General features: G+C 45.6%; 1 protein-coding gene and 1 long non-coding RNA gene across 2 annotated transcripts; one reads left to right on the top strand and one right to left on the bottom strand.

Moving 5' to 3' along the window:
• Positions 1-1,769: 1,769 nt before the first annotated feature.
• On the bottom strand, positions 1,770-19,190 carry LOC132386482 (uncharacterized). Its single transcript, XR_009509548.1, has 3 exons — positions 17,859-19,190; positions 13,153-13,241; positions 1,770-2,584 (listed from the first exon to the last, which is right to left on the bottom strand). It is a non-coding gene; the product is annotated as an uncharacterized LOC132386482 (long non-coding RNA).
• Positions 15,443-17,226, top strand: LOC132386481 (zinc finger protein 229-like). The gene has a single exon (XM_059958776.1). The coding sequence runs from the start codon at positions 15,668-15,670 to the stop codon at positions 17,048-17,050; it is 1,383 nt and encodes a 460-aa protein (XP_059814759.1). The 5' UTR covers positions 15,443-15,667; the 3' UTR covers positions 17,051-17,226.
• Positions 19,191-21,258: the final 2,068 nt, after the last annotated feature.

Raw genomic sequence — 21,258 nt, 5'->3', positions numbered from 1 at the left:
GGGTCAGAGAGACAGAGCAGATGGAGCCCATTCTTACCACCTGCCGGCGATCTGACAGGAAGTCCAGGATTCAGCTACACAAGGCAGGGTGAAGGCCGAGGTCTCTGAGCTTCTTGTCGACACATCACGCCTTTGTATAGCTACTGCTCTGCCCATGATTGCAAGGAACTGGAGAGAACTTTGGAGAGCAGAGAACATCAGAGAAACAAGCCCCCACTCCATGGACTCTCCCTACACCTACCCTCCCTCGGAAAAGTAGGCCATGTACACAAAGAACCTCATAACCTGGGCATTGTTGCTGCAAACCCACTCCCACATTGGCAGAGAGATACAAAAGCCTTAAAGGTGTACCTGGTGTACCACCAGGCTGAAGGATGGCTTCCTGTCTGTGGTTATAAGCCAAATGAATGATAAAATGGACTCGGCCTCACAATGTAACTCGACGTGACCCTGCACCATATGTCTATCTGCACCGCACTTTCTCTGCAGCCAGAATGCTTTGTTGCAGATATTGTTTTGTTGTATATGAGCTCAATGTACTGTTGTAATGTATCGATCAGTGTGGATGGTACAACAGGCAAGATTTTCACTGTAGCTCAGTACGTGATGATAATAAACAAATTCCCCACTTTAATTGTGTGTAAATATTAGACAGACTGAGCTTCTGCTCCGGAACCACAGAAGGAAACTGACCTGTTGTCATTTCTGTGGAAAGCAAATCTATAGAAAATGCTTCAATCTCACATTACGATCTGCGGTAACTGGGAACAGGTGACCGGTGGTGGGTCTCCCATATCAATATCAGAATCAAGTTTAATAGCACCTGCATATGCCATGAAATTCGTTGTCTCTGCGGTAGCAGTAGAACCTAATTCTTAACAAAAGATTTTAACAATTGTGATTTAAAATGTATATATATATATATATAGTACAAAAATATAAAAAAATAAAAATGTATTATACTATTCTAATTGTGTAAGTGTAATAAACTATTTTTAATTGTGTGGAACTATTTGATCCGGATCTCACTGCTTTGTCTGAAGGGGACAAAGTTGAAGCTACACGTACACGTAGAGTAGTGACCTGCAGATCTGCAGAAAAACGTGAACAAGAAACGGGATCAGGTGACGGGTGGAGGGTCTCCCACCTGAACTGATGACTCTGCTCCTCTCCCCTCACACACTGCCCGAACCATCCGCAGCATTCCCCACATTATTCCATATTTACACTAGATACAGTCTCCTTTTCCACACCATGTCTACCCCGATCCCTTTCCCTCCACCCCCAGCTCACAGAGTCACGGGCTCGATTCCCATCCCCTTTTTCAGAGACTGGGGTCCCTGGTTCAACCGGTAAAGATGCTGTGCATTTCAATGTGTTCACCTCTCAGTCCTCGACTCTCTAAATGACATTTAGTGTTATCACATTTGATCTTTCTTCAGGTTATGACCCCACCTCTCCAGGGATCAGTCAGGTGAATCGTCATTGCCCTCTCTATAACAAATACTCTCTAACCTCTTTCTTATCCTCTATGGAATTAATTACCATCTTCTGCAGCCCCGTGTTGCCTCAACCACTCACCTCCCACCCCTGTCACTATTTCCACCTTCCCACCTCCCCCTCACCTGGATCCACCTCTCACTCCCCAGTTCCAGCCCCGTCACCACCCCTCACCTCTTTTCTCTGATTATTTCCCGTCCACTCAGTCCAGAGGGAGGGTCTCGGACCGAAATGTTGACGGTCCATTTCCCTCCACAGATGCTGCCCGACCCACTGAGTTCCTCCGGCAGTTTGTTGTTTGCTCTGTATAACCCGTGTTAGTATGGGGAGCGGGATTTTACACCATATTGCAGGGTTAGGGTTAATGGGCTTTTCGGTGAGACAACAACATTAATCACGGGTTTCATCACTGAATCCAGTGTGGTGAGATGTAAGATCCCCTGTTAGGTGTCCGGGTGTGCCGTGTTGTTGGTGGAGTGGGCAGCGTGATGTTTGTCTCGATTCGGGTCACAACACCAGAATTGCCAGTGTGGTCCACACACAGTGTATTAGTCAACAGAGAACCTCCCGTCCCTGCAGTCTTTGTCTCCTGGTAAACTCAACACCCTGACAGTGTGGACCATAGATACCCCTTCCTCTCAGAGTCAGGGGATCATTCAGACAGCTGATCGCTGAGAGGAAATATATTTATTGGTCATTAAAGATCACCCAGATTCGTTTGGACGGATTTGATGTGGAGTTCCGGGTGTCACAGTGCAAGGGCCGGACGGCCGATCTCTCTCCGTTGTCCAAACATCCTTCCAGGTGAGGCGACATTTCACCTGTGAATCCTCCGGGGTCGCCCGTTGTGTCCGCTGCTCCCGATGCGGCCGCCTCTACACTGGTGACACCGGCTCCTCCGCAGTTGTGCGGGGTAGGGGTGTTTATTTTCGGGTGTCGATATTTTTCTTCCCTTTTGTGCGGGAGGGGTGGATTTTGGGGGTTGATGATTGGGATGCCGTCCTTTTTGATGCGGGGGGTGGGGAGGTAGTTTCATTTTTTTTTTCTCTGAACGACTTTCACGTTTTCTTTGTTTCGTGGTTCTCTAGAGAAGAAGAAAACTCAGCGTTATTTATGGATACCTGCTTTGATAATAAACTAACCTTTGAACCATCCACTCCGAGCGGGACTTCCCGGTGTCCAAACATTTCAATTCCGATTCCCATTCCCGTCCCGAAGTGTCATCCCATCCCTTGCCAAGATGAGGCCACCCTCAGGATGCATGATCAGCAATTTATATTCCGTCTGGATGCCCCCACCCAACCTGATGGCATGAATATCGATTTCCCCTTCCGGTGAACAATTTTACCTCACACCCTTCCCTCCCACTCCCTCTCACCCCCTCTGCCATTGTACGTTCTCTCACCTGCTTATCACTTCACTCTGGGTCCATTGCTCCATCCCTTTCTCAATATATTGTAGTGTACCTGTGAGTGTCGATACTCAAAATATCCTCACACGTCAGGTGTTACATGGTTCGACATTTATACATCCAGTTTAGTGCTTAAATATATAAAAACTTAAAGAAGCTTTAATCTTTACATAAATTATTATCGCAACTATACGAATAGAAAATATTGTATTTTGGAAGTGACAAATGTTAACGGGAGGAGAGCAACCATTTGGGAGGTTTGGAAATGCATTTCACCTCGTTCATTGCGTCACTAAAATACTCTTTTTCCTATCAACACAAAGAGAAACAGAGCCTCTTTTCAATCAACTACAGTTTGTGGAGCGAGGCCAAGGAGTTAATCAGCTACTAATGATATGAAATGACGTAAAACTAGCTTGTAGCCTAGATTTTTTTTTCCATTTGGCTTCCAGAACAAAACTAAATTTATCCAGGTGTAGAAGAGGATTTTGAATGATTAGCTTGTGTATTTTTCTTTCATTATTTTCGACTCTTAAACATGGGTTTCGATGTTCATTCCATGCTTAATATAGCCCCTTCCTGGAATCCAATGGTATCCATTGGAAAGAGTGAAAAAATGCTTGCATTTGTGTACAGGTATTTCCCAGCTTCCTTGGACAACGGGTCGAGCGAAGGAATTTCACAAATACCTAAATAAAAAACAGTCACAGCTCCAGGATTTCACCAAAAACAATCAAATATCCTAATGTTATTAGTGGTATTTTTCCCCACCAGCCAACCCCCTCTTCCCAACCCCCGCTTCTGTAAAATTCGCTCTATTTAATATCCGGGGTTGTTAAATTCCGTGCTTGTTTATTTTGACTTTTTTCCAGAGGTGTCGGAGCGGCTCCCCAGTGAGCTCTGGTAGCACTGCACCCCTGAATGTATTAGACAGTACAGTGTTAAATGCAAAATCCTGGACAGTGTCGATGATCAGAGGGATCTTAGACTCCAAGTTCATCACTCCCTGAAAGATACTGCACAGATTGATCGGGTCGATAAGAAGGCAAAGGGCATGGTTGTCTTTATTAGTTGAAGCACTGAGTTCAAAAGTCATGAAGTTGTGTTCCAGCTTTGTAAAACTTGTTAGACCATATCTGGAGTGTTTCATACAGTTCTGGTCGCCCCCATTCTCGTAAGGATGTCGGGGCTTTGGAGAGGGCACAGAAGAGGTTTACCAGGATACTGCCTGGATTAGAGGGCATGAGCTATAACGAGAGGCTGGACAAACTTGTGTTGTTTCCTCCAGAGCGGCGCAGGCTGGGGTGCGACTGGATGGGCGTTTATAAGATTACGAGAGGAATAGATAGAGTGGACAGAGGGTATGTTTTTTTCCTGGGGGTTAGAAATGTCTGACATATTTAAGATGAGAGGAGATGTGAGGGGCGTCTGTTTATTTCCACAGAGTCCTGGGAGGCTGGAGTCTATGTCTGGGGTGTTAGACCCCACCAGTCACGTGATCCCATTTGCCCCTCCCACTTAACCATAGATGTAACGATCTCTTTGAGCATGTTCACAATCTCCAGGTGAGTGGTCACTCATCCTCCATGTTGTGTTGGGAAATCTGATGTTGGCCACTGAGTCCCATAACTTCCCCGAAATCGTCTCGCTTCCTGAGGCTCCTCACATTTGACCTGGAGCTTTATGGCTGTTGTGCCTTCTCCCGGACTGGGGTGGGTGAGAATGAGCGACCCAGGTTGTGAGGAACTTTGATTTCACTGCCTGCTTTACCGAGGGACTGGCAAGTCTAAGGGGAGAATGGTTTCTGTGATGTGCTGATCTGTATCCAAAGGTCTCTGCCGTTCCTCGCAGTAACGGGCAGAGCAGTTACCATGCAAAGCGTGAAGTGTCCGGATGGGAAACTTCCTATGGTGTCCAAGAATTTGGTGAGGGTCAAAGTATATCTGGCAAGGTTCTTGTTATTTTTGCTAATTCTGTCATTTTTATAATCATTTATACAACAGTATGTACTATTCATTCAGTACCTACGTGTTGCTGGAGGACCATCAGTGATCGTCCTTGATCCCTTCTCCCACCTGGTTCCATCTGTTCATCTTGTTCAACCTCTGTCCAGTCTCCTCACAACCCCCAACTCCGCTTCAGTGATGTACACCAACCATCTGGGTCATCCTCAGTCCGCCTTGTATCCCACCTCCTCAATGTTATATATCAGCAAACTTTTTCTAACCCTTAGTCTTCATCGTGAAATGTTCTTTTGTACCTTTGGCCTCGCTGAGTCATTTCCAGAATCGGTTAGTGTTAGCTGGGATGCCGGAGGGTCATCAGGTCCCAGTTCTGTTGTGCATTGGTGTGGAGGTGCTAGTTTATGACCAGTGATGGACTGACACAGTGCAGCATTTTACTGGCAGCAAAGAGTACTGGAGAGTTGGTGCTTGGGCTCTAATCCTGTGATCGGCATTCCAAGCAAATGGAACTATTGGTGTTTTGGCTTTGACTTTGGTTTGAGCTTCTACAGATGGGGCTGGATGGCCATCCTGCAATGAAGCAGAAATTTTGAGCAGCTGGACATTGGATGTGGGGAAATCCCGGATTGCACTACCCAGTGTGAGATGTGGGGACAATGTGTGAGACTCTCAGGGTCGGTGAGTGGCAGATTCAGCTGTGTGACTCCGTGAGGTTGGTCCTGGAATATCATAGTTTTTGATCTAGGTAAAATGGACCCGGGGAACGAGCGATTTGGGATTGGGAAGTGTTGAGTGAGTATTTCTGGTCTGGGATCAGATGTTTGTTTCTGGAGTTCCTTTGGAAGCAATGACTGCCAATCTGAGGAGAGGATGAGTTCCCATTTCATCCTCACAGGGAGAGGCTGTGAGTAACTGGGCTGTTCCGTGTTTGCAACAGTAGAAATAGACCCTGAGTCTGGTGTTCAAACTGTGTTTGGAAATCACACAGTGGAAATCAGGCAGCTGTGCTGGAGGTCTGCACTAAAAACTGAAAATGTTTGAAGTCATTCTGATGAAATGTTATGAATTGAATTGTATTGTAAGCTGTTCCTTACCGGCTGAGTGTTTCTGGTAATTCCAGTTTCTTTTTATTTCTTGTTTATATTTCATGAAATGGACCTGTTTTAACCTGGAAATGAAAATGGCTGTGATACTTTGTAGGCCTCCGTTAGAGTCTCTGCAGGTCTCCCCTCTCCACGCCAGCGATATTGTCCAAGGGAAGGGCATTAGGACCCATACAGCTTGGCACCGGTGTCGTCTGCCAAGGCTCGAACTAGCAACCTTCAGATCACTAGACCAACGCCTTAACCACTTGGCCACGCGCCAGCACATGTGATAGTAGAATAGTAAAGAAAGCACAACGTTTCCCTTTAAATTATCCTGGTACCAATTTGTTAGTTATTCCTGGAAATGTGTTCAGTACAGTTGTTGCTAACAAGGTTTACATGAATAATCTCAGGAATGATCGGCGTTATGTATGAGGAGCATTTGATGGTTCTAGACCTGTGCTCAGTGGGGTTCAGAGGGACGAGGGAGGGATGTATGGTTAAGTAAACCTACCGAATGCTGAAAAGTCTGGATACAGTGGACATGGAGAGGATGTTTCCATTAGATAGAGTCTGTGATCTGACAGCACAGTCTCAGAATAAAAATGCTTCCTGTTAAAATTCAGTTGCGATTTTTTTGCCAAAAGATGTCTGATCTATGGAATTGTTGCCACAGAGTCTGAGTGAGGCTGCCATTTGGGAATATTTATAACAGAGATTAATATACTCATGATTGCTAAGTAGATTTAGATTTACAGGAGGAAGGCAGGAATATGGTGTTGAGATAAAAATCAGCCATGGTTGTATGGTGGGCAGACCAGATGGATCGAATCACCTGATTCTGTTCCTGTGTCTTGTGTCTTACCATGACTGGATGATGACTCCTTCTTATCCCATATCGTTCTGTGACATGTGAGGGACAATAAAAGATTGTTCACTGAGATCAGTATATTTGCCTTCAACGTTTAAATTTCAGTGAGTTTTGTTCCTAGTAACATTAAGCAGAAATGTTTGGTCCAAGTGAACCAGCCCGAGGACTGAGAGCATCAACTGGAGAGAAACACATCTGACTCGGAGATTCCGGTGATTCAGTCAGGAGAAAGTTTGGTGAGTCTCATTTACTCAAACACTGGTCCATTAGACTTTACATACCTGTACAAAGGAAGGTAGGAAATAGTTGGGAGTGAGACAGAATGTGCCCAGAAGAACCAGTTATGCCTCTGTCAGAACCAGTTGTGAAGAAGCACCCCCCAATGTTTCCTTTAAACTTTTCGCCCTTCACGCTTATCCTGTGTCCTCTGGCTTTTTTTCTCCCCTAGCCTCAGTGGATAAAGCCTGCTTGCATTCACACTATCTGTACCCATCATAATTTTATATACCGCTCATTCTTCTACACTCCAAGGAATGAAGTCCTGAACTATTCAACCTTTCTCTGTAACTCAGTTTCTCAAGTCCCGGCAACATCCTCGTAAACCTTCTCTGCCCTCTTTCAGCCTTATCAATATCCTTCCTGTAATTCGGTGACCAGAGCTGCACACAATACTCCAAATTCGGCCGCACCAATGCCTTATACAACCTCACTATAACATTCGAATTCTTATACTCAGTACTTTGATTTACAAAGGCCAATGTACCAAAAGCTCTCTTTACTACCCTATCTCCCCGTGGTGCCACTTTTAGGGAATTTTGTATCAGTATTCCTAGATACCTCTGTTCTACTGCACTCCTCAGTGCCCGACCCATCTACCTTATATGTTGTACATTGGTTTTTCCTTCTGAAGTGCAACATCTCACGCTTGTCTGTATTAAGCTCCATCTGCTATTTTTCAGCCCATTTTCTAGCTGGTTCAGATCCCTCTGCAAGCATTGAAAACATTCTTCACTGTCCACTACACCTCCAATCTTTGAATCATCAGCAAATTTGCTGATCCAATTTACCAAATTATCATCCAGATCATTGATATAGTTGTCAAATAACAATGCACCCAGCACTCATCCCTGCAGCACACCACTAGTCACAGGCCACCACTCAGAGATGCAATCCTCCACTACCACGCTCTGACTTCTCCCATTGAGCCAATGTCTAATCCAATTTACTACCTAACCTCCCATGCAGGACCTTGTCAAAGGCTTTAATGAAGTCCATGTAGACAACATCCACTGCCTTCCCTTCATCCACTTTCCTTGTAACCTCAAAGAGATTTGTTAAACATGACCTACCACACACAAAGCTGTGTTGACTCTCCCTAAAAAGACCCTGTCTATCTAAATAATTGTCGATCCTATCTCTTAGTACTCCTCCAACATTTTACCCACTACCGACATCAAACCTACCGGCCTATAATTTCGAGAATTATTTTTAGAGCCTTTTTTAAGCAACGGAACAACATGAGCTATCCTCCAATCCTTCGGCTCCTCTCCCGGAGATAATGACATTTAAATATATCTGCCAGGGCCCCTGCAATTTCAACACTAGTCTCCTTCAAGATCTGAGGGAATACCCTGTCAGGGCCTGGAGATTTATCTACTCGGCTCAAGATAGCAAGCACTTCCTCCTCTCTCAGTACTTGTTTGCCTTATATCCATTGACTCCATGCCAGTTTCCTAAGTAAATACAGATGCAAAAAAAATTTAAGATCTCCCCCATTTCTTTCAGTTCCATACATAGCCGACCACTCTGATCTTCAAGAGGACCAATTTTATCCCTTACTATCATTTTTCTCTTAACATATCTGATGTAGCTCTTTGGATTATCCTTCACCCTGACTGCCAAAGCAACCTCATGTCTTCTTTTAGCCCTCCTGATTTCTTTCTTAAGTATTTTCTTACTTTTTGTATACTCCTCAAGTACCTTATTTGATCCCTGTTTCTTATACATGTCATAATCTTTCTTTCTGTTTATCAGAGTTCCCTCGAGAACCAAGGTTCCTTATTCTTATTCATTTAGCCTTTAATCCTGAGACTTTGTTCCCAGGGTGTCCTCATGGGCCGTCCAGAAATGATTTCAGCTGGTGACAACCCAGTTCTTCGCTGTGGGGTAACCCTCATGTGGAATCGGGATAATGGTTGGACCTTCAACAAAGTGAGTCCAGTCTCCGCTGTTAGTCTGGCCAGTTTACTCTTCAGAGTGCCATTGGCTCTTTCCACTCTGCCAGTGGCCCATGGGTGGTGTACACAGTGGAATTGTTGCTTGATAGCTAGTTCGTTACATACCCCTTCGTTTGCTTTCACCACAGAGTGTGGGCCATTGTCAGAGCTCAGCATCTCTGGCAGGTCGTACCTGGGAATTATTTCCCGTAATATTACCTTCACAACAGTCAGCAGTATTAATGGTAGTTGAAAAAGCTTCAACCCATGTACTAAACACATCTATAATAACTAAGCAGTATCTATAGCAATGTACTCGAGGCAATTCAATGAAATCAACTTGTAGACACGAAAAAGGTTAACCTGTCAAGGGAGTCGTATCCGGTGTGCAGGGTACAGGTTACCAACCATTCCCTCCTTTTCCAAGTGTGTACAGTTATTTACATAATTGACCAATGTTGGTAAAAACTGTGTAGGAACCCAGACCTGTCCCACTGGGGTGATCCAAAAACCTAGATCGGGGTCTTTCTGGAACCCCATCTGGGACCACAGTTTGCGCTCATCCTTAGAGGCGTCCCCCTGAAAAGTACGCACCTCCCTCATGTCTGGCAAACCCGTTCTGCTTGAGTCACGGAGGATTGCTTGACGGGAACCCGAGCGGACTACAACTACCGAGGATTGTGCCGCACTTTCACTGTCTAACCTGCTAAAGCATTGCCTGTAGTGACCAGGTTAGACATGCAGGTGTGGGCTGCACATTTAATAATAGTCAAAACTCGAGGTAGCTGTAGAGCGGTGAGTAAGTTGTTTACAAAGGTGACATTACTAATGGGGTGGCCAGAGGAAGTCAGGAATCCCCATGTTCCCAGAGAGCCCCGTAGTCATGTACAATTCCAAATGCCTAACGGGAGTCTGTGTAAACGTTCCCACTGTTGTCTTTTGCTGGGATACAGGCACGAGTCAGAGCAAACAGCTCAGCCTTCTGGGCGGAGACAGCTGCTTCAAAAGAGGCCTGTTCAACTATTCAACTGTTCATCACTATCGCATCGTTTCCCTGCTGGGTCCACAAAAGAGATTCCATCCTCGTAACAAGTTGCCTCAGGCTTGAGGGAGTACTGCAGAATGGATGGGAGAGTCTGTCCTTCTTTCACTGTGACCCAGACAGGGGGCAGTTGGTGCGGCCAACTTCATGGCCTGAAATTGCCCAGAGATGTGGTACACCATCTTGGATTTTGTCAATATTAAAAGAGAGTTTTACTAGATGTCCCGTCTTCACTTCCGACTCCTTCAAGTATCGGAGTTGGCCCACAGGAAATCTTGCCAGTCTCCTTTCGTGCAGGAGGCTTGTTTTGTCAGGGTGTAGGCAGGGAACCCAGGGCAAACCCTGATGCTGGTATGGGGAACCACCAGTCCTGTCTGTCCCCAAGGGAAATCCAGAACTTCGGACAGTAATGAACTGCCCTCTCTTCCTTTAACCTGTCCAAGCACCGTGAAAGGGAACTTCTGTCCCTCGAGGGGTGCATAAATATGGCTTTCCTCGGATGAGCACCCCGTAGAGTCAAAGTACAGAGTCACATGAGAGTCGACCACTGGCAGGAGGGGTTCAAACTCAGTGGAGTCCAGATTGTGCCCACCACTGGGGGGGGGGTGTGTCAGAAATTGGGGAAGCTGTCGGTTGTTCGCTAGTTGCAGGGTGATACCATTGTCTGTGCATAGGCTCTCGACTTCCAACAGACAGAGCAAGTCTCTCCCTACAAGATTACACCCCCGACTGATGGTGACTTTAAGTGAAACCTCACACTGGTTCCCCGGGAATTTCACCTGCAGTGGCTGGTTATGTGAACACGTACATCCTATGCCTTCAAAGCCAGACAGAGTGATTGTAGCGTCTGACCGCTGGAATCCCTTTTCTGATACCGTTTCCTGATCGAGAGTGGTTGTGGTTGCCCCCATATCAATCATAAACGGAATTGGAATTCCAGCAACTTGCAATATTACATTGGGCTCTTCCTGAGGGGTGGAAATCACAGTAAGAAGCATCCTTGCTTGTCCATTTCTGAGCGGGTTGTTTGCCCCACCTGTCCCGTGGTAGCTTTCTGTTCTTCTGATCCCCAGATATAGCCCACTCGCATCCTTCTTTCCACTGAACACCTTTAATATTAGTTCCCTTCAGGGTTGATCGGGATTCGAAAGTCCGGTCGCAATGATATGTCAAAGCGCAACGTATTCCATTTCAGTCATTTTCAGGCCAATCCATATTATTTTTAATCGTGTTGGCTAGCTATATTGGTAAGCAATAGAACAGTAGGGCATTAAACTGGGGGGACAGATTCCCATTATTAAAGGCTTGGTCTCCTGCGAAAGTGCCATAGCAGGCCACAAATCACTCCCAATAGTCTGGTCCCGATTCCCCAGGGTTAGGTTTCCATTCAACTACTTTACTAATGTTTACAGGTTGCTGGAGAGCCCTTTCCAAGGCTTGAATTATCTGCTCTGTCTGTTCATTCTGATTATGGTTTCCCGCCTGTAACTCCTGATAGGTTTGGTATCTCAAACCTGCATTCCTTTTCCTCCCCTCAGCAGCGGAGAGAATCATGCAGCAGAGACTGAATAAATCTTGTGGAGTCGCATTAGACATTTGTGTAGTACTGTGGACATACTGAGCAAACTGTAAATAAATAAATAAATAAATAAATAAATAAATCTTGTGCAGTTGCATTAGACATTTGTGTAGTACTGCGGACACACTGAGCAAACTGTAAATAAATAAATAACTGAATCTTGTGCAGTTGCATTAGACATGTGTGTAGTACTGCGGACACACTGAGCAAACTGTGCTGGTTTTTCTTTTCTCTCTGGGGCCTGATTCATGATCATTATCGTTTCTTGAGGCTTCCAAGGTGCATACACAGGAATCACTGAGGGCTGTCCCTCCTCCTGCTCGTGGATTGGGCAACATTCAGGTGGGAATTGTCTTTGTGGAGCCATTAACTTTGGGGTTTTATTGTATTCTTCTCTCCCTGTCTCGGAATAAACCTCTGTATTCCCTTTCAGGATCACATGGTAAAGTGGCAGCCCCCCCCCCCCCCCCCGACTTCCCTGTCCCGCTGTTTTACCCGAGCGGCTATCATTGGGGTTTGGGGGCACTGGGTGCACTTGGCCCCTGGTAAGGTGGGAGAGGTACGGGGGGGGGGGGGTTCCCACTCCTCATCATGGTCACTGTCCTCAAACAGGGTCGGTATGACAGACGACAGACATGGGTTTGGGATCCCCTGATTCCCTATCAGTATGTAACAAAACCCAATTCCCCTCAGGGTCAATAAAGTACGTTTGTCTGTCTGTCTGTCTGTCTGTCTGACGTTCCTGCCCTTCTCTCCTATCTGGGCCGGCATTGGTTTGCTTACGTTGTTTTTCCTGCTCTCGTTTTCGGCGCACATCCACCCATTCACACTTCACTTTTAGCGTCTCCCAACCTTTGCAGTACATACCTCTATCCCATTCTCACATGCATTATTCCTCCAATTTGCTAATAATATACTGTTCCACTTCATATCTGCTTTTCCTTTCACTCCCTTTCAACAATTTCCACTTCTTTCCACAGTTCTTTTTCCATATCGAATTGACTGTTTGTTCTCATGAGGTAATATCCCAGTTTCCCTCCCCCCCCCCCCCAGTGGCCATATTTTGTTCCCCAATTTCTGATTCAGCGCTGCACACAACATTTGAAAATCTTTTTCCTTGTCTGGAAAACTCGCAGACATATTGTGTAGGGCTGCTCCTGGCCCACTCGCATCAATCGACTGCAATTGACCCCTGTCCTCTAAGTAATTTTCCCGGCACAAAGCCTCCTGCTCAATTATCGATCAGGTAACTTTACCCCGCTGGCACCTCCTGCACAATTAATGAAATTACCTGGCATGTAAGCCTCCTGCCCATTTAGTAACATTTACCAGGTACCGCCTCATGCCCACTTAGCAAAATTTTGCCTTCCTTATACGAGTCTCTCGACAGATTCTTTCCCAATCCCGTCAAGCTAAGCAATCAGCCTTGGGTGAGGGACCGTACCTCCAAATGAAATAACGGAGAGTGACAAAAGGTAAAATACCTATTGGGCACCTGGTCAGTCTCTGCAGTCCCCAGAGTGGTCCAGCCGCTTACTCAGCCCGTCTGCTTGGCACTCCCTGTATTGGGATCCTGTTCGTGATGACAAATGTTAAAAGTTGAGTCCAATTACAACTCGGGAGTCCAGTTTCTTATCATCACCACAGTTTATTGTGCATTCTCCTGCAGGAGATTGAGACCCAGTTGTCAAAGGGAAGGCACGTAAGCACTGGCACTATCTAACAAGTGGACTGACTTAGTCAGGTTACAGCCTGTACATAGTACATAGTAAGCCCATACATTACTATTGCAATATGTTGTTTGATCTGGTACACCCAAGTCTGTTGGTGCAAAACTTAATTACTTAGAATTGAGAGTTTATTAAATCAAGGTTTTAATTACAGATGGATGTACAGTCTCGTCCTTGTCAGTTATTCCCTTTGCAAGGCCCTGATTTAATAACAAACAAGTTCATTCCTGTCCTTATCAGGGAGTCCTCCTCCACTTAATCAAACATAAGTACAATGTATAATGCTATCAGCTCTCAGTGTGTCTCTCTGCAAGCCTCAGAGAACTGGTAATGAGCCTGTCTTAGCTAAATGCTGAAAACTGAGTTCACTTCAGTTCAAAATTCCTATTCAGTCCCAATTATTCTTTTGGCCAGAGGTTTCATAGGTTCAAAATGATTTTGTTTATATATCCTCAATTCCTCAAGAGGGATCAGGGGAAATATTTATGTCCAATATAGAAACTGGTGTTACCTGTGTGTATTGTGGTGATGCAAAAGTTGCTGGAGAATTTGCAAGTGGGAAGAAGTGGAGTGATGTTTGCAAATCTGACTTCTTAAAGCATAGTTTAGCAAGCAAACCACATATGGACAATGTACAAAAGCTCTGGTGAGAAAATCCTTCATTACCCATTACAGGCCTGCTACATAGGTTGTGTGAGAGTGCAGATGAACTCGATCACGTATAATGTGTAAAATGTCCTTTTTTTTGTTAAGAGCTTTTTTAGGTGTATAAGATGATGAGGGGCATTGATCGTGTGCATAGCCAGAGGTTATTTTCCCAGGGCTGAAATGGCTAACACAAGAGAGCAGAGTTTTAAAGTGCTTGAAAATTGATACCGAGGGGATGTCAGGAGTAACTTTTTTTTTACACAGAGAGTGGTGGGTGCATGGAATGCACTGCTGGCGTTTTGTGTGAGAGAGTTTCAGTTACTGTGGGAACAGCAAACCATGCAGCTCAGTGGGAACAGTGAATAATACCATTGGAGAGAGTCAAACTGAGCCAGGTCACAGATTGGAGATGGCAGAAGTGCCCCATTCTTAAAGAGACAGGAAGAGCATCAGAGAATTTGATGGTCATTCCAGATACCAGCACTGTGCCCAGTCAGAAGATGATTTCTCTCTGCAACTTGGGTTGAACCTCACTGTAAGAGTGTGTTGCCAGATCACACCGTGACAACTCAAGTGATCTCATATGAAATGTTGTCCTACACCCATTGATTGATTCTGTAAATCTTTTTACAGGTTAAAAATGACAAGGAATTTGTCTACGGGAATCTCGAACAGAACACGCCAGTTTTGCTGTCTCTGTCCAGATATTTAAGAAGTGGAGCAAGGGATTCATTCGGTCATCCTTCCTGCTCAGACTGTGGGGAGGGATTCACTCGATCATCCTTCCTGCTCAGACTGTGGGGAGGGATTCACTCGATCATCATTCCTGCTCAGACTGTGGGGAGGGATTCACTCGATCATCCTTCCTGCTCAGACTGTGGGGAGGGATTCACTCGATCATCCTTCCTGCTCAGACTGTGGGGAGGGATTCACTCGATCATCCTTCCTGCTCAGACTGTGGGGAGGGATTCACTCGATCATCCTTCCTGCTCAGACTGTGGGAAGGGATTCACTCGGTCATCCTTCCTGCTCAGACTGTGGGGAGGGATTCACTCGGTCATCCTTCCTGCTCAGACTGTGGGGAGGGATTCACTCGGTCATCCTTCCTGCTCAGACTGCGGGAAGGGATTCACTCGGTCATCCTTCCTGCTCAGACTGTGGGGAGGGATTCACTCGATCATCCTTCCTGCTCAGACTGTGGGGAGGGATTCACTCGATCATCCTTCCTGCTCAGACTGTGGGGAGGGATTCACTCGATCATCCTTCCTGCTCAGACTGTGGGGAGGGATTCACTCGATCATCCTTCCTGCTCAGAATGTGGGGAGGGATTCACTCTATCATCAGACTGACTGCCATGCCTGTCATTTTAAACGGGGGTGGTGGGGGGGGGGGGGGACCTGTTCATCTGCTCAGACAGTGGGAATGGATTCAGTTGGACATTTCAACTGAAGGGACATCAGCAAGTTTATACTGGGGCAAGGCCATTCACCTGTTCTGTGTGTGAGAAGGGGTTCAGTCGATCTTCCCACCAGTGGACACACCAATTAGTTCACACCACACCGGGCAGAGGCTGGTCAACTGCTGAATTTCTGGGGAAGGATTCACTCGGTCATCTGACCTAATGGCTCGCCAGCGAGTTCACACCGCGGAGAGTCCGTTCACCTGCTCAGACTGTGGGAAGGGATTCACTCGGTCATCTAACCTGAAGAAACATCAGCGAGTTCACACTGGAGAGAGGCCATACACCTGCTCAGAATTTGGGAAAGGATTCACTTCCTCAGATAAACTGAAGATTCATCAGCGGGTTCACACTGGGGAGAGGCCGTTCATCTGCTCAAACTGTGGGAAGGGATTCACTCAGTCATCTAAACTGAAGGAACATCAGCGAGTTCACACTGGGGAGAAGCTGTTCATCTGCTCAGACTGTGGGAAGGGATTCACTCGGTCATCCAACATGCTGGCACACAAGTCAGTTCACACTGGGGAGAGGCCTTTCACCTGTTCAGACTGTGGGAAGGGATTCTCTTTGTCATCTTTGTCATCCCAACTGAAGGGGCATCACCGAGCTCACACTGGGGTTTGGCCATTCATCTGCTCAGACTGTGGGAAAGGATTCACTCAGTTATCAAAACTGGAGGTACATCAGCGAGTTCACACTGGAGAGAGGCCATTCACCTGCTCAGACTGTGGGAGGGGATTCACTCAGTCATCTATTCTGAAGTTACATCAGCGAGTTCACACTGGGGAGCGGCCGTCCACCTGCTCAGACTGTGGGAGGGGATTCACTTGCTTATCTAATCTGAAAGGACATCAGAGAGTTCACACTGGTGAGAGGCCATTCACATGCTCAGACTGTGGGAAGGGATTCATTCTGTCACACGAACTACTGGTACACAAGTCAGTTTACACTGGGGAGTGGCCGTTCACTTGCTCAGACTGTGGTAAGGGATTCTCTCAGTTATCCCAACTGAAGGTATATCAGCGAGTTCACACTGGAGAGAGGCCATTCACCTGCTCAAACTGTGGGAAAGGATTCACTCAGTCATCCAAGCTGAAGGAACACCAGCGAGTTCACACCGGAGAGAGGCCGTTCACCTGCTCAGACTGTGGTAAGGGATTCACTTGCTCATCTGAACTGAAGGTACATCAGCGAGTTCACACTGGGGAGAGGCCATTCACCTGCTTAGACTGTGGGAAGGGATTCACTCAGTCATCGCATCTGAAGGTACACCAGCGAGTTCACACCGGAGAGAGGCCGTTCACTTGCTCAGACTGTGGGAAGGGATTCACTCAGTCATCTGAACTGAAGGTACATCAGCGAGTTCACACTGGGGAGAGGCCGTTCAGCTGCTTAGACTGTGGGAAGGGATTCACTCAGTCATCGCATCTGAAGGTACATCAGCGAGTTCACACTGGAGAGAGGCCGTTCACCTGCTCAGACTGTGGGAAGGGATTCACTCGGTCATCTCAATTACAGAGACACCAGCGAGTTCACACTGAGTAGAGGCCGATCAACTGGTCAGTCTTTGGGAAAAGTTTCTCTCAGCCAAATCAACCAAAATGTGCATCTTCGAGTTCACACTGCGGAGTGGCCGTTCACCTGCGGTGAATGTGGGAAGTGATTCACTAAGTAATCTCACTTTAGCTAGCAGCTTGATATAGCTTAATTTGCCCCGGGCCCCAGCCTGGCCAAACTTAAGAAATGTCATTTGGGTGGATGCTGCGTGATGTGTCACCTGTTAGAAATCAGTACTGTACCCCGAAATAACAAACGGTACACAATATGTGATTAAACAATTGAGATATATAATTCTTACTTTGACTATAGGGTTAGTAAAGAAAACAAAAAAAAAGAAACAGAGCCCACTCTCTCCATTCGCATCGTCTCATCTCTCCCCAGCAAAAGACCATGAAAATCTCTCTTCCAGACTCACAAGAAGGAACATTTCTCTCATTGGACAGACCCACAATCCAAATCCCTGTTTGCTATAGTCGTAACCTAAACATTGTTATACTTGTGACAGACTACCGGGTTCACACTGGGGAGAAAGTTTCAATGAGCTGCATGCTGGATATTTGTCCATCACTGTTGCTGAATGCAATTTGGAGAGTGACTGTTGGTGCTGAACTCTGCAATTATTGCTGCTGCTCACCACACCCAGTTCTGCACCCTGATCACTGGGCATGGGAGGAATTTCTTCTGCTGCACATTCATCTTTAATGGGACTGGAGTTTAATATTCTGGTTCTGAGACAAATAAATCAGTTCTATTTTAAACTCTGTCTCCGGTACGTAATGAATTTATAACACACCTTGTGCACAGTGGAGGGTCAACTCATGCCGGCTGGACCCTGCCTGTGATTCTGTTCCAGGACAGTCCTTTTAAGTCCTCCCCTGTTGTTCACCTCTTGCTCTCCCTGTGGTGATGGGTTCCAAACAGTCACCATCCTGTGGGTGAAGTGGTTTCCCTGAATTTTCTGCAGACTGAAGAAATTGAGCTGACTGCAGTTCTGTCTGAGATGTTCTTTACCCCTGAAATCTCTGAGCTGAGGAAGAATGAATTTGGGAGTTACCCTCCTTATTCATGACTCATTTCCACATTATGGGTCATTTCCCCTGCTTCTAAAGTGTTGTTGAAAACACACTGTCCTCTAAAGACTGAAAGCAGAATGCGAAACCATTGTTTGGATGTTCAACGGAGCAGGGTCAGAAACCAGAGGCGGGTCTGCACAGGGCAGAGTTTGGGGCTCTGGACGACGGTCGGGGTAAGAACGTATGATAAGGAGAAGGGAATCAGCAGCGGGGCGTGTCAACAACATTTGGAAGCTGATTGATAGAGAAAATCTTTCGGTTGTCTGACTGATGACACAAACAATGCCTGTGGTGAGGTGCTCCACTGGTTGAGGAACGTATGTGTTTGGAATGGTTTTATCTATTGGGGGAGTTGTTCCTGCTTATTAATCCTGTAATATTATATCCGAATGGTTCGTATGGATTGTCCTATCTGAAATAATGTATTGATTATAAAACATAGAATAGTACAGCACATTACAGGCCCTTCGGCCCACAATGTTGTGGTGACCCTCAAACCCTGCCTCCCATATAGCCTCCCACCTTAAATTCCTCCATATACCCGTCTAGTAGTCTCTTCAATTTCACTGGTGTATCTGCCTCCACCACTGACTCGGGCAGTGCATTCCACGCACCAACCACTCTCTGAGTGAAAAACCTTCCTCTAATATCCCCCTTGAACTTTCCTCCCCTTACCATGTCCTCTTATACTGAGCAGTGGTGCCCTGGGGTAGAGGCGCTGGCTGTCCACTCTGTCTATTCCTCTTAATATCTTGTACATCTCTGTCATGTCTCCTCTCATCTTCCTTCTTTCAAAGAGTAAAGCCCAAGCTCCCTTAATCTCTGATCATAACCCATACTATCTAAATCAGGCACCAACCTGGTAAATCTCCTCTGTACCCATTCCAATGCTTCCACATCCTTCCTATAGTGAGGCGACCAGAACTGGACACGGTACTCGAAGTGTGGCCGAACTGGAGTTTTATAGAGCTGCATCATTACCTCGCGACACTTAAACTCTATTCCTCCACTTATGAAGGCTAACACCCCATAAGTATCATGTATTACCTACATATCTCTATGCACTTTGGGCTTAAGCACAATTGAAACATATTAAAAAAAAAACAAGACTACATTGAATAAAGTAAACTACGTTTTCCGTCATTGTCAGGCAGCAAAGATGGAATACAAAGATGAGCTGGCCCGCAATATTAAAGAGGATACCAACTTTTTCTTCAGGTACATATATTGTAAGAGAGAGGCTGAAGTGGATATCGGACCACTGAAAAATGATGCTGGACAGCTAGTAATGGGGTGGGGGTGCAAGGTGATGGCAGATGAACTGAATAAGTCTTGTACATCACTCTTATCTCTCGAAGACACTGGCAGGAATATGGAAGTCCCAGATGTTAGTGGTCAGAATGTGTAAAGTTACGTTACACGGGAGAAGGTTCTTCGGGAAACAGAGATGGTCTGAAGGTAAATAGGTCACCTGGACCAGATGGTGTACACCCCAGAGATCCGAAAGAGGTGGCTGAAGTGATGTGGAGGCATTAGCAATGATCTTTCGAGAATCGTTAAGGAAATAAAATCCAAAGAAGATTTTTCCTTCACTGCTCCCCGTCTCCCAGTTTCACCCATCACCTACCACGTCTTCCACCCCTTCACCCCCACACTGCTTCCTCTGACGTCTCATCTTCTTTGTTCCCAGTCCTGATGAAGGGTCTCGGCCCGAAACGTCGACTGTTTGCTATTTCCCATTTATGCTGCCTGGCCTCCCAGGTTCCTCCAGCATTTTGTGTATGAGTTGCTTGGATTTCCGGCATCCACAGATTTTCTCCTGTTTTTGATAAAAGCAAAAGCGGGGTCACGTAATATAGCAAGAAAACAGTGGGAAGTGAGAGGAATGGAAATCTTTTACATACCCAACAGGAGACAACAAAAAAACACACACACACACACACACAGGAGAGACATGATGAAAAATTACGGTAATTGAGCCAATAATATCAGGTATCAAGAGTTGTTCAGATATATAAAGAGTAAAAGAGAGGGAAGAGTTGATATTGTACCACTGGAAGACGATGCTGGCGTGTTAGTAATGGAGCAAAGAAATCGCGGCTGAATGTAATAAGTATTTTGTGTCAATCTTCACTGTGTGAGACACTCGCAGTATAAGACTATCAGACATAGGAGCAGAATTAGGCCAGTCAGACCCATTGAGACTGCTCCGCCGTTCTATCATGGCTGATCCCGGTTCTCACTCAACCCCATGCACCTGTCTCCTCGGCATATCCTGTAATGCCTCGACTGATCCATAAACTATTAGCTTTTGCCTGAAAAGTACCCACAGACCTGGCCCCCACCGCCGTCTGTGTCAGAGAATTCCACAGATTCACTGCTCTCTGACTAAATAAAATCCTCCTCAACTGCTCTAAAAGGTTGCTCCTCAGTTTTCAGGCTGTGCCCTCTGTTATGGCTACCCCCACCATAGGAAAAGGCCTCTCCTCATCCACCCTATCCGGACCTTTCCACATTCAGTGGGTTTCAGTGAGATTCAAGATTCAGGATGAGGTTTATTACCACCGGCATTTGGCTTGAAATTTGTTGACAGCAGCAGCAGTTCAATGCAATACAGATTCTGGCATAGATAATAATAATGAATGAATTAAAACAATAATCAAACAGCAGTTCAATGCAATTCATATTCTGGCATAGATAATAATAATGAATGAATTAAAACAATAATCAAACAGCAGTTCAATGCAATTCATATTCTGGCATAGATAATAATAAATTAATTAAAACAATAATCAAACAGCAGTTCAATGCAATACATATTCTGGCATAGATAATAATAAATGAATTAAAACAATAATCAAACAGCAGTTCAATGCAATTCATATTCTGACATAGATAATAATAATAAACTAATTAAAACAATAATCAACAAGTAAATCAATTATGTGTGATGAATATTTTATTAAAATGTGTAAAAACAGAAATACTGTATATTGAAGAGTGTCCAAAGCTTTCAAAGTCCATTCAGGAATCGGATGGCAGAGGGGAAGAAGCTTTTCCTGAATCACTGACTGTGCGCCTTCAGGCTTCTATATCTCCTACCTGATGGTAACAGTGAGG

The sequence above is a fragment of the Hypanus sabinus genome, unplaced genomic scaffold (genome assembly GCF_030144855.1).
Source record: "Hypanus sabinus isolate sHypSab1 unplaced genomic scaffold, sHypSab1.hap1 scaffold_118, whole genome shotgun sequence".
NCBI classification, from domain to species: Eukaryota; Metazoa; Chordata; class Chondrichthyes; order Myliobatiformes; family Dasyatidae; genus Hypanus; species Hypanus sabinus.
Note: the sequence above shows the minus strand (reverse complement) of the source record. Positions and strands in the feature narration are given on the sequence as shown.

Coding starts and splice junctions, on each gene's coding strand:
- LOC132386481 (XM_059958776.1), top strand. CDS start 15,668: ATGGCTCGCCAGCGAGTTCACACCGCGGAGAGTCCGTTCACCTGCTCA.